The sequence below is a fragment of the Diuraphis noxia genome, unplaced genomic scaffold, assembly GCF_037042655.1.
Source record: "Diuraphis noxia isolate RWA-SAM2 unplaced genomic scaffold, SU_Dnox_SAM2 contig0002, whole genome shotgun sequence".
NCBI classification, from domain to species: domain Eukaryota; kingdom Metazoa; phylum Arthropoda; class Insecta; order Hemiptera; family Aphididae; genus Diuraphis; species Diuraphis noxia.
This window is the reverse complement of record NW_028301712.1, coordinates 28269258-28283672: the sequence shown is the minus strand read 5'-3', so window position 1 is coordinate 28283672 and position 14415 is coordinate 28269258. Positions and strand designations below refer to the sequence as shown.

Sequence of the window (14415 nt, the reverse complement as noted above, 5' to 3'; positions counted from 1 at the left end):
CAATCTTTAACTTTAAGAATGGTTTCTAAAGATCTTTACTGACTTAACTAGAAGACAAGAACTGTTTATAACAACAGCATTAGGTACGAGCGGCGTAAAACATTTTGCAGTGATGTAAGATGTCTTGACGAAAAATACATCGATTTAGCCTGTCTTGACGGCAAAACACATTAATCTATACATCTATAAATCTTACACTACACTCCGCACTATCATACATATGAGTAAACAATAAACACCCCTCATGTTTTTACGATCCATACACTCATTGCTTGTTTAGTAGCGCAAGGTTTATGGTAGTTTCTGATATAAAATTTGGTACTTTTAAGAGGTTAAAATTGAAAAATTACAGTATTTTTCAAAATAATCGGGGAAAAAATTCAGGAAAAACTAGAACACAAATAAGTTTTTTAAGAAATAAGAAATCGACTTTGTTTCAAGTGTTACTCAATACATAGCCTTAGATACTTTAAAAGTTTAAATGTTCACTAAAGTTTTGTATAATCATTCTTAGCACATTGTTGTAAAATCAATATATTCATCATTCTGGTAGGAATCTAATTCTATATTATACATATAAACTGTTTAAAAATCATACAGTACAAATACTTGTGAGCTTATGTGGAAATTTGACTGTAGTTCATACTCTATAGTCTATAATATAAGATTAAGATTAAAACATTCGAAGCACATTTACTATACATACACAAATAAATAACAACTCATTACTCATATTATTGTGAAACAAATTTCTACTTTCACAATCTAAACTAAAAAAATAAATAGAACTCTTAAACCAATAGGTATATTCATACCCAGGGTCAGACTACTGAGACTGGAATCTGATAGAGTTTCGGAATTCCGAACTTTCGGTCCATTATTTTCTGTAAGCAACCGCGGCTCATTTACCTAAATATAACGAACAGGCCCGGATTAAGGTTTTTGCCGCCCATAGGCTGAAATAAATTTACCGCCTAATTGTCATAAGTATTGATATTTTACTTCTGTAAGTGATACGTAAAAACCCTCCACGCCCCATATAAAAAATGATCATTAATAAAATAAAAACATAAAATCAATACATTAGGTATACTATTATTAATAAATGAAAACTCCTTAAGCATATTACAAAAAAAAAAAATACGAACAAATAATTATTTTTCATATTCTTCAGATTATAGTCTTACCTACGTCTTGATTTTTTTTTTTCGCAAAGTCTTCAATGATGTCGTCATATGATAACTGATTAGTTAATTCATGTTCAATACTTAGTATGGCAAGTGCATTTAATCGATCCTGTGACATCGTAGATCATAGATGATTTTTTATTCTTTTCAAGCAAGAAAAAGAACGTTCAGCTGAACAGTTAGTCACCACAGTAGATGTATATATTCTGAGTGCTATTTCGATGTTGGGATATATTGAAATTAAGTTTTTTTCATGTAAAATTTGAAGAAGTTTGGGAACATATTTTTGCTTATTGTCAGCTAGTTTTATTATGTGTGCTTTTAAATGTAAACATTCATTGATTAATTCATTTAAATCCATATCATCATAATATATTTCATTAAGTTGTGTAGCTCCTTTAACAATATCATCATGTGATAGACGTTCGAGCATGACAATAAAAGCAAATGGAAAAACAAATTTTTGATACGCATTGCAGCTCTTCTCTTGTTAAATTTATTCAATAAATGATCTAAAATTACTAAAAAGGTATCAATTTTATATTTTTCTCTTCAAGAAGTAATTAAATAATTATGTCGAGTTTCATCATAAAAAATTAATTAAATTTTTTTACACAGGTCTGGGGCACTGCCAAAAAATCAAACATTCAAAAAATCCAAGTATTCCAATCCAAAATCCTCAGACTTATTACCAATTGTCCTCCTTATATCTCAAATCACACCCTACACACAGATCTCCATATTCCTAAAGTCACTGAAACAGCCAAGTTATTTTACTCCAAATTCAGAAACCGCCTCCATAACCACACAAACCCTCATATAAAAAAATTACTATCCATCTCCATCCCTGGAAATCCCCCAAGAAGACTCAAGCGACAATGGCCTCGAGATCTCATAAATTAAAATCATTAATCATAAAATCATAAATAAATTGTAAATTCACGCCGAAGTGCCTTCGCTGGTTGGTTTTTCTCTCAAGATATTCAAGCTCATTAATTATAATTTTTTTTAAAAAACCATAATTTATGCTTATTGTACTTTTTTTTATGTACAGATTGTATAATTTCTAGATTAAAAATAAAAAAAAAATTTTTTTTACGGCCTATCCGCCGTGCCGTTACCGCAACGAATTTCTGCCCGGTCGACTATTGTCATATATATAGGTATATTGTTATTTGTCATATATTTCTGTTACACCCTAAATACTATTTTAGAACCTACACATATATTTTCTTATACTTTATAACTAATAATATTATTTCATATATTATATTATTGCATGTTTTTATAATTTATATTTAAAAAGCGGGTAAGTCGTGTATGTCGCTCTGCTGTACAGTAGGTTACAAGTGGGTTACTGTAATGGTTGGAATTAAATTTGAATCCAATGATATTATATCATTGTATACAAAAAACGATTTTGAGCGAAGACGGTTTATCTGTCTAGGATATATTATAGATTATTAAAAATTTTCACATCTTAGATTTAAAAAGAAAAATTTTTATGAATTTCTAGTTTGAAATAATTTGCGAATTTTCGTGATTTTTACATATGTTGTCAAAATTCAAACTTTGAATGCTTGTAAAAAAAAAATTGTAACTACACATTTATTTTATTTTTCAATTTTTATTGTAAAAATATATTATGAGCCTTGTATTAAATTTTCAAATCTTAGAATTAAAAAGGAAAACTTTTATGAATTTCTATCTAAGATAATTTGAACATTGCCGTAATTTTTACGTATTTAGTCAAAATTTGAACTTTAAATGCTTATAAAAAATAATCGTGCCTACAAATTTTTAATATTTTTTAACTTCTATTGTTACAATGTGTTAGAAGCCTTGTATTATATTTTCAAGCTTTTCTACCGAACAAATAAATTTTTATCGATATTTATAGAATAAAAAACTAAAAAAGTTGAAAAATTAAAATGTCAGTAAACAGCTCAAAACAAATCTAAATATTTTGAAAATTTTATCAAATATATAAAACGCCTATATAAACATTCAGTCAAAATTTCAAGTATCTGCGGTAATTTGTTTTAGAGTTACACCAAAATAAGGAAATCGCTAAAAGTGAAAATCCAATGTTGTAAAAATTTAAATTTCAAATGCTCATAAAAATTTAATTTGAATTTCCGGTGGAATTTTTATTTGTGATAAAGATTGAAATACTTATAAGGAATCTTGTATTAAATTTTCAAATCTTAGATTTCAAAAGAAAATTTTTTATGAATTTCTAGCTTAAAATAATTTGTGAATTTTCGTGATTTTTACGTATTTTGTCAAAATTCAAACTTTGAATGCTTATAAAAAAAAATTGTGACTATGAATTTCTTTTATTTTTCAACTGCTATTGTAACAATATGTTAAGAGCCTTGTATTAAATTGTCAAGCTTTTCTGCCAAACAAATAAATTTTTATCGATATTAATTTAAAAAAAACTAATAATGATCGAAAATTTGAAATGCCTATGAATAGTTCAACTTAAGTCGAATTAAAAGAATTTTTTACTTTTGACCCCTCAAAGTACCAACTAGATTCACTTTCTGATCGAACGAGGTACTGAAGTCAAAAATCGAAGCATTTTTACTGCCCCAAAACGTGATGACAGACACAAAAAAAAAAAAAACACATCATGGTAAAATCAATTTATTCATCGCTCCGCTCAGAATCTAAAATAATATTTCAACGTAGTTTTTGGGTCACACAAAAAAAAATTTGCCGCCCTAGGCTTTAGCCTACACAGCCTAAGCGGTAATACGGCCCTGATAACGGACCAACATAAATAAACAAACCTTAACATTTTATAATAATTAGGATTTAGGAATTTTTTCTACCTATATTGATTAAAAAGAATAAATTAAATGTATGTATAACGTATAAATCAGTACATAATAAATATAAATAATTAAATGTATGAGAAATGAATCTTATAATTATATATTTATGTACCTATTATATGTTTAGGGTATTAATTCAGATAAAATATTAGGAGATCAGTTTTAAAGTTCAAAATATATCTTCAAACTTTAAAACATTTAATGTTTTTTTTCCTAGTTTTCCGCATGTATTAATAAAAAACTTTTAAATCGACCATTAGATAATGTAAATATTATGTGAAGATAAATTTAATATAAACTATTTTTTTTTTATAAGAAATATACGTTTTTTTGTATCCTATATACTCTATGTCTATATAGTCTACAACACAGGGGCGTACCCAAGGCAGGGTTTTTGGGTCTGGACCTCCCCCCCACATGGATTGACAGGATTTAAAATGTATATAAGGTGCAAACAGAGACGTATTCAGAAGTTTGGCGCCCGGGTGCCAATGTTTTTCCGCCCTCCCCCCCACCAACATTTTTTTTTTTACTTTTTCAACCTAACGAGCGCATTGGAGCTTACTTTCCGGTGAAAACCCGTTATCGTTATCCTTTTTAGAACAAAAGTTAGAAAAAAAAAGCAGATTTTAAATTTTAAACATTATTTTATCTTTATAAATTAGTCACATTTACATATTTAATATAAAATAGGTTTAGTTATTATCAACTATAATTACAAAACAATAAATATTTAAAATTCACATTTTTTTTTTCGAGCTTTAAAGGAACTAAACTCATTATATCATCATAGTCTAAACCTTTTGTAATATCTGATTCGATGTTTAATATGGCGATACTGTTTAGTCGCCGTTCATCAGTCATCCTCGATTATATTATTGATAAAAAAAAAACTAATTTATATTATTTTTCATTTTCATTTTCATTAACAGAAGATGGGTTATGTAAAAATCTAATGCCGCCCCTATAAAAATGCCGCCCGGGGCGATCGCCCCCTCTAGCCCCCCCCCCCCCAAAAAAAAAAAAAAAATAAAAAAAATAAAAAAATACGTCACTGGGTGCAAACCACTGATTGTGTAATATGGTTTATATTGTATATATTTACATAATTATTATTGGTCTCCCCCTGTTCGGTTGGCACCACCTACCAAATTATAAACACCTAGATTGTACGAATATTACACAATATAATATATATTATAATCACGTACTAAGAATTAAGTCCGATATCTATTCTTAGTCTGAACATAATATTAGTGAAGTACTATGACTGAAAATAGACTCAATGTCTCAATGGTTTAGCCACGTTAAGTATCAATACAGAAGAACTCCCAAAGAAGTTATTGAACAGTTTATTAAAAAAAATAGAAGACTAAAATTTTAAACTATTAAAAATTATATTTTAATAAATCAAGTTACATTTTAATTGTAAGATTGCGGTGTTATTCTTATTTCTTTTACCATTTAAAGAGTTTATGAACAAACATTTTTGTTGGTTTTTCAATATCATTTTTTTATACTTTTTACATGTTAAAAAAATTTGGACCCTTCCTTTGAAAAATTCCTGGGTATGCCCCTGCTACAACCAAGCGCGCACCCAAGGGGGTGGCTAACGGGCTTTAGCCCCCCCCCCCCCCCCCAAATGGCTAGCCCCAAAATAAAAAACAATCACTATATTATTCATAATTTAATTAATAGGTAAATATTTATGTTTTATATGTATAACATCACCGCTACGGCGCGACTTAAAACCGGAACAAAAAACAAAATTAGTTAGTAAAAGATTGTAAACAAGCTTTAAGATTTCTGTACATATTTCAAAACAAATACTACCTATATTAATATTAAAATTATTTGAATTTAGCCCCCCCCCCCCAAAAAAAAAAAAAAAATCCTGGGTGCGCCCCTGGCTACATCACATCTCGAAATAAAAATATTTAGTTTATTAAATAGGTACCTATATCTATATATGTTAAAATCTGCATTTATTTACATTTTACATATTTAACTTTATAGGGTGTTTCCACTATGTATCCTCCCTAATCATACGATTCATATTATTTACTTTTATTTGTCACTTATCAGAGCTACTCATTGTACAAAGATTATGTTTAGATTGTAGATTTACTTCAATAAAAATATAGTATCTAAAATCTAACACACATTATTACATACACTATTGTTTGTTGGATAATTAATAAATATTAATATTAAGAACGCATTTTTCAAAATTCATCCCTACCAGGGTTAAAAGGGTAAAAATTTAAAAAAATGACAGTCGGAACCACTGAAGATATGAGTATGAGATTGTGTCGGTATAAGTTCATTTAATAATGCGAAAACCCCCTAAGGCGAGATTTTTCAAAATAATTCGACCCCTACAGAGGTTATATAGAAGAAGAAAAATTATCCTTTTGATCGGTTTAATCTCGAGCACTATTTGACTGATTTCAAAATTTTTTATCATCAGAAAGCCGCACAATCCCATCTCCATGAATCTATCCCATAAGATTTTTTATAGAAATAATAATAATATTAAATGTATTTTTGTGTATATTATATGGTGGCTAGTGGCAGTGGCGTGACGAAGGACTATATTTGAGGCACGTGCCTCAGTTTGAGGGGTGATGGGTGTCCTCAAAGATCATCTGATGTGTTAAAAAAAGCATTATTATTTAAATGAATAAATATATTTTATCTTAAAAAATTTTTTTAATGTTTTTATTGTGATGGGCGGGGTGGGTGGTGGGTCTGGCAATATAACTGTGCCTCATAACTTAATACAGTTCGCCACGCCACTGGCTAGTAGTTATACAATTTAGTATGGATGAAATGTATGAATAAGAAATTAACAATTTGCTATTAGGTACCAATTTTAAAAATTGTTTCACCTTTATAAAACTAAAAATGCGATAAAATATTATGATTGATTATAATTTTAGTCCTATATTAAAAATGACTGTGTTAAAAATATTTTATGGACATTAAGATAGGGTAAATCCACGGGAGTTATAGCCATCGCGGTAAGTTTTGATCATGACTCTTGCCGGGTATGAACGACGAATTAACCAGACGTTTTGAATCATGTAGAGTGGGTATTTTTAACGGGCAATGAAGTGCACGGGGATCAGCTGGTATAATATTAATATAGATTAATAGATACCTATAGCTTATAGGTACTTAGGTAAATGCATTATAATTACCTAATTGATTAATTGTTTTTTTTTAAACTGATACACATTTTTATTCAGATCATCATCATGCATGTCTTGGGTAATACGTCAATACGTCGTCGTCGTGCATTCTTATATTCAATCATTTTTCCTCAAGGAAGACTATTTATTAATAAAAAAATCAACTCATCCATCCAGACCATCCATAATATAAAATGCGAGTATTGCACTAAGTATTAAAACTGCTTAACTTTTGAACGGAGCGCATTCTAGTGGATACGTTAAATTCCAACTAAATTATAATTTTCGCATTGGCCGTCGCCTGAATTCAGCGTCGTCCTTCCTCTGATGTGCATGGATTATACTTATCAGAATGTGATAAATACCAAACCTTTATAATAATATATAGTATATACGTGGACGCCGGACGGAGGGAGCTGCTACTGCCAGTTGCCACAGAATAAACTACTGCTATCATCAAAAGATATGTTTATCAATGAATCTGAGATATAATCTTAGAATGAAATCAATAAATCATAGTAAAATGGAATTTTATTATTTAGACGTTCTTAAAATAATTAATCTTCTACTTCATTCAATAGTTTTAACGAAATGCTCTGTTGAGAACTTTGAAATTATTAGAGGCATCCCAATAGGAAGTAAGTTTAGCCTGTTTAGGTAGGTATTCTACACAATTTTGAATGTATCTTAATTGGGCAAATAGTTTGATAATAAATCAATTACTAAATGTATTAATAAACCATAAACGTGACATACAAGTAATTTATGTGTTACAAAATTTTCGACAGCTAGGCATTATAATTTATAGTAACCTTTATTTGGTTGTCCTTGTTTTCTTAGAAAAAAAAGATCCTTTTATTATTCACTGTTTTAATAAATATTTAATACCTATTATATCTGCACAGTTATGGATAATGCATTTTGTTACTTTTTATTATTATAATTAATTATGTCTTCATATGCGTTTGTTTATTGTTTTTACAATGCTGCAATACAAATATTACAAATAATGTAAGATAAAGAAAATTATATAATCTTAATTTGTTGTCTGGTTGGTGTTTAATGTCTCCTAGGATGAATATTTTTTGTCGGTGTGATTCTGGGTTTAGAAGTATTAAGTATTAAGTATTAAGTCAAATATTCAGTTAACTACTCAGATATATATATATTATATATAAAAAGTTAAATGTAATACATATTCAATTGTAAGTAACTAATTAATATTATTGTAAATCATAAAACTTGTTCTTGTCTAAGTATAATGAGTAGGTACCTATAAGTCAAGTATTAATTATAAGTAAAATTAATATTATTTTTTTGTCTAAACTAATTTTTGTTTTAAAATAAAAAAATTAATATCTGTAATAGGTAAGTAATTGGGAAAATTAAAATATAATAAATATAAATTTATTTCGTTATCATAAATATTAATATACAATATATATTCATAATTTTTCATGACCATGTTGGCATTGTGTTGTAGATGCTAAACTATATCCCCATGGCAAGGACTTCTCTTGTTTGGATGGCACTTTAACTATTCCTTATTCATATATTAATGATGATTATTGTGATTGCATTGATGCAAGCGACGAGCCAGGTACCTCAGCATGTCCAAATGGCACATTTTACTGTACAAATAAAGGACATTTTCCTCTTGTTGTGCCGTCATCACGTGTAAATGATGGAATTTGTGGTACCTATAATATTCTACTATACTTTTTGCAAAATATAATCTCATTGATTTTAATTCCGACTAATTTTAATTCTTTAGAAATATACCTAAAATATTAACTTGATAAAAATGTACATTATTTTTATAATAATGCAAAATAATGGTTTTATTAAGGCTTAAATTGTTTTTTATAGGTCTATTAATATTTAATAAATCATAAATACCTACCTAAAAAAATAATTAGCATTAATGTTTTACACTCTCATTCTTGAAAATGTAATTTAAAAATAATAAAATGTTACCTAATTACTATTTATTATTTAAATTAAACTAAACAATCATTAAGCATTTATGAGCTTTTAATCTTTAAAAATGTGTGTAGTATATTATATACTATTAAAAATTAACTTTTAGAAGTTGTTTAATCCGATAATGTAATAATATCTAACACAAGGGTAGGCAATTATCAAAAGGCAATTACAATCTAAGTATAATTATTATTTAAATTCAAGCAAATATAATTATTTACTTTTTATTTGAATTTTTTAATCTTATTTATTGTAGCACTTATTAAGTACCTATCAATCAAGATTAGTTAATTGTTACATTTTAAACAGATTGTTGTGATGGGTCTGATGAATGGGCTAATAATGTTCAAAAAAATGCTTGTCAGAACACATGTGAAAGTCATAGCTACGAAGCTAGAATTGAAGCGAATAGAGTAGATAATTTATATGCTCAAGGATTTAAAATAAGAGCACAACTCATTACTAAAGGCAAATATCTTTTATCACAGAAACAGGTAAGGCATTTTTAAGTTCATTATACACACGTTGAAATGAATATAAGCTTCCTTTACTCTTGCAGTTCTAGTCATCTCCATTTTAATAATAAAAAGATATTACCGTACTAAAATAAAAACTTGTAGGTATGTTAGGTTTGTTTCTAATAAAGTTATAATATATGTTACCAACCTATCAAAATACCAAATAACATCCCTATTGTTATTTAAAAATTATGTACAATAAGTTTTAATATTTAATCTGTTACATTTACTACAATTTTGTTTGGTATTATAATTAATAAGAACTGGAATAAAGCTGAATAAGTCACCAAAAACAGAACAAAATGAGTGCCTACCTATTATAAGCCTTAATCAAAATTAAATGTTGAACAAACAAAAACTATCCCATTTAAAAGTTTAAAACACAATATATAGTCCTTTTCTTGCCCCTATTATCTAAACAAAAAAAACCTTATAAATTATTAGTTACATGTTGATATGGGTACCTATAAACGATAATTATTTAAGTATACATATAACCTAGCAACAGATTTTTAATTTTTAATTTATCGCCTTATGAAAAACTTTTATGCTACATCATGAACAAATGTGATTGTGAAAATCAAAATTGTAATCATAAAAATGTTTATGTACAACCACCAAGAGTTAAATCTTATGCAAAACATGGAACTTATATTCGTTCAGATATTCCTATGCAGTATAAAACCGAACAAAAATTATCTTATAAAAGCTATCCTATTAATGATTTTATAAAGATTAATTCATCTTCAAAAAGTAACTGCTTTGGAGATAATTTAAAGTATGGTTTTCAATATCCATCAGAGACTATTCAACAATCCAGTTACAAAAAATGGAGAGTTTCAGATGAGTTGAATATTAAAAAACCAAAAGACTGTCGTGATTTAATTGGACATGGTCTTATTAGCTTAAATACTACTCAAAAATTTGACTTTCAAAGAAAAAACATTACTCCACAAAGTAAAAATTTCATTATTTAATGATAATTTACTTTAAAAATAAACTGGAATATTACAATTTAAATAGGTAAACACTATGAACAACCGTGTAGTGTTTTTAAGTTAAATATTCCAACTGAAATTCAATCCACAATTTATCAAACATCTTATAAGGATTCTAAATTAGAAAGAAGGAATGCTGAAATTTTCAAACCTAAAAGTACTTACATTAGCCCAACAAAAAAAATGGAAACCATGACAACAAATAATATAAATTATAAAAATTGGATCAGAAATCCAAATAATTCAAATATAAAGACCAGTGATAATTGTCAAACAAAAAAACCAATAAATCATCAAACTTCATACAATTATTATTACACTGAGCCAGGAACATATACTAAAGAAGTCACATTTTCATCAAATGATGATTTATGTATCAACGAGTGTTGCGATTAAAAATGGATTAATAAATGTGACTTTGTGAATTTCATTTTAATAATTGATAAGGGGCAAGGGCCAAAAGTATAGAATAGGTAAATATATAGAGGTTCTAATAAGATTTAATTATATAGCACTGATAAAACTAGACTGAAGCTTGTTAGAAAATTCATGAGTTAAGTTCATTAAATGGTCATCAATATAAACCATGTTGCCTTGATCATTAATCCTCTTGAAATCTGATGATGCCTGCCTAAAATAACCGTAACACTGGCATTTGTTGTCTCCATCTTATATGTGCGTTAACATAGCAAATTTACGTTCAGTAGCTTTGTTAGTTTAAAAATTAGAGCCAATCGAGCTATTATGAAACATGATGATAAGAACATTCTCTATATTTGTATGGGGTTCTTTTTTATTATTGTTCAATTTTATAGCAAGTTTTGTGTATATAATATAGCATAAATTCAAAATGCTCATAACTTGCTTAGAAACTGAATTATTGTAAAAAAAAACTGACATACAAACACAGAAAATGTTCTTACCATTAAGTTTCATAAGAGGTTATATTTTTAAATCAGTGAAGCTACACGTGATCTGCTGAGCACACATTTACTATGTTACGCGCTTGTAAGATGGAGAAAACAAATGCCAGTGTTAAGTCCTCTTGAGAAACCCTAATAGTTTAAACACCTTACGATACTATGGATTATTAGACAAAATATGTGAATAGCCATTAAGATCGTCAGCAGTTAGGTAAAATCTAGATTTTTTTTGAAAAAAGATTATAATTTAGAACTATTTATCAAATATTTGTGATTGAGTGATTATTTCATTAAAAAGTAACAAAAGAATCAAAATGGTAACTATTCTATCAAAGCTCTATACATACAAAACAACTAACAAGTGATTTATTAATATTTTCAATTTTGTTTTGTTCTTTAGAATAAGATTCTCCACCTCTTGACCAAAATAAAACAAGCTCAGTTAAATAGAAGCAGTATGTTTAGTAAAAAAGAAATGGCTAAAAACAAAGAAGAAAAAGCAATAGAGGAGGAAAAATCAAACCAACAAAATAAAGCAATTAAAATATTTAATGAAATTGATACTAATAAAAATAACAAGTATAATTATTTTAATACTCAAAGACTATGTGACTAAGATTGTGTATAAGAAAAATCACAATAACATTTTTTTATTTAGAATTGAAGTGAAAGAAGTAATTCCTTACAGTACTTTTGATCAAAACCAAGATGGCTTGGTTTCACAAGATGAAATTTATGTGAGTAAAATACATAGATTAAATTAATTTAACATATCAATTAACTTAAAATGTACCTTGTATTTTCTTAATTTAGTTGTTGAACAAAATGTTCTTTGCTTCATTTAAAATATTTATTACATTTATATATAGTACTTGATGGAAAACAAAAAGGAACTTGATCTAAAAGATTTTGTGTCAAATGGCTGGAATCGTGTAAACCTGTTAACTTTTACAAAATCTTTTGACAAAAACCAACATCTAACTAAAAAAAATGTTGAAAAAGAAATCCTAAATCAAGATTTTAATCGTAATTTCAAGAATGAAACTGAAAAATATAATATCGAAGATATCGAAGCTGTAAAAATTAATGAACTATTATACACTGAAAAAACCAAAATCATAATTGATGGTAATTTATTATATCTATATAGTCTTAAATAATTTTTCATATTATTAATCAATATAAAATCAGAAACAAAATGAATTTGAGAGTTATAAAGTGCACAATCCAAACAATTGCTTGGACATTGTTCAATGGCCACCATTACTCATTAGGGACACAATTTAAACAATATCTAGACTAAAACAGTTAAACATTGACAACAGTTAATTATTTTTGCCTGTAGAATATTTATTAAAATAACTAAGTAAATTATGAAAATGTAAGTATTTGTAATTCACGGCAACGATGTATAATCAAGATTAATAGTAATAGATAAAGTGTAGTCAGTATTGAGGTGTAGACTGTAGATCAAGCATATAAATCATTAAGTGTCAACTAGGCTAAAAATATAGAATCAAATATTACAGCCGCAATTATTTTATTTTTACTTAATTTTCCAATAGTCTTGATGGGATGGTCACAAGCCTGAAAAATGTAGCGGGCCTGCTATAGATGAATATTATGTAATTTCTATGATACATTTAGCTCAAATTTACTATAAACTGTTATTTCAGAATCAAAAAAGGCTCAAAAACAATTTGAAGAATCTGACAGAATAGTTAAAAATCTTCAGAAACAATTATATGAATTACAAAAATCAATTAGTAAAAATTTTGGTCCTGATGACGAATTTGCTGCTTTAGATGGACAATGCTATGAGCTAACTAATGATGAATACATTTATAAATTATGTCTATTTGAAAAGGTAATACAATGTATTTATTGAAATTTAAATTACATTTTCAGCAATGGTGTTAAATGGATGTTACCGATTTTATTTGTTATAGATAACTCAAAGGCCAATAAAGGGAGGACCTGAAATAAACTTGGGTATCTGGAAAGATTGGACAAACTTTATCAATAACAAACCTCAATATCATACTATGCTTTATGATAGAGGAAAATACTGTTTGAATCATTACCAAAGATTTGCTTATGTAAGTTCGTTTCACATGTTCAGTGCATGAAAATTAAAAATTCTATATTGTTTTATTTTGTACAAATATTAGTAACACATATTTGATATTACATCAATACATGCGATAATTTAGATAATTATAATAATATTGCTATTAGTATTAATGTCATATTGTCATTTAAACAACAGGTTCACTTAAATTGTGGCTTAAAACCTAAACTTATATCGGTGTCAGAGCTTAACCGATGTGAATACTTAATTGAATTTGAATTGCCCTCAGTATGTGTTATACAAGACACTAAATATTTGAAAGAACTTGAACGAGAAGAATTATAACCATCAATATATATACTTAAACCATTATTGTGCTAAAGTAATTTTTATTCCTCATCAATTAAAAATTTTCAAACATATTTATAAAATGATTTGCATGATATATGTATATTATATAGGTGTTATTTTTTTTTATAGTGATAGTACTAGATACTAAGATGCTATTGCATAAATTAATGCCATAATATAAAATATACTATACTATGTTACCCTTATTATTGATAAAATATAATTGTTTGTTAAATTATTTAAGTTAAGTAAATTCCATATTTTTAAAACTTGTTTTTTTTTTTTTTAATATTAACAATTTAAGAAAAAAAAATTAATAAATGAATAAATATGTAATATGTGTTTGA

At 27.2% G+C, this 14415-nt stretch overlaps 1 protein-coding gene across 3 annotated transcripts; it reads left to right on the top strand.

The window, feature by feature from the left end:
- Positions 1-7618: 7618 nt before the first annotated feature.
- LOC107173933 (glucosidase 2 subunit beta-like) lies at positions 7619-14415 on the top strand. Of its 3 annotated transcripts, none has more exons than XM_015524684.2 (9): positions 7620-7862; positions 8708-8920; positions 9517-9701; positions 12047-12225; positions 12305-12383; positions 12516-12774; positions 13323-13513; positions 13596-13745; positions 13916-14415. In XM_015524684.2, the coding sequence occupies exons 1-9, from the start codon at positions 7700-7702 to the stop codon at positions 14060-14062; spliced, it is 1566 nt and encodes a 521-aa protein (XP_015380170.1). In that variant the 5' UTR covers positions 7620-7699; the 3' UTR covers positions 14063-14415. The 3 variants fall into 3 exon arrangements, with proteins under 3 accessions (XP_089077228.1, XP_015380170.1, XP_089077227.1); XM_089221101.1 differs by having other exon boundaries at positions 7629-7742; XM_089221102.1 differs by lacking the exon at positions 8708-8920 and having other exon boundaries at positions 7619-7862.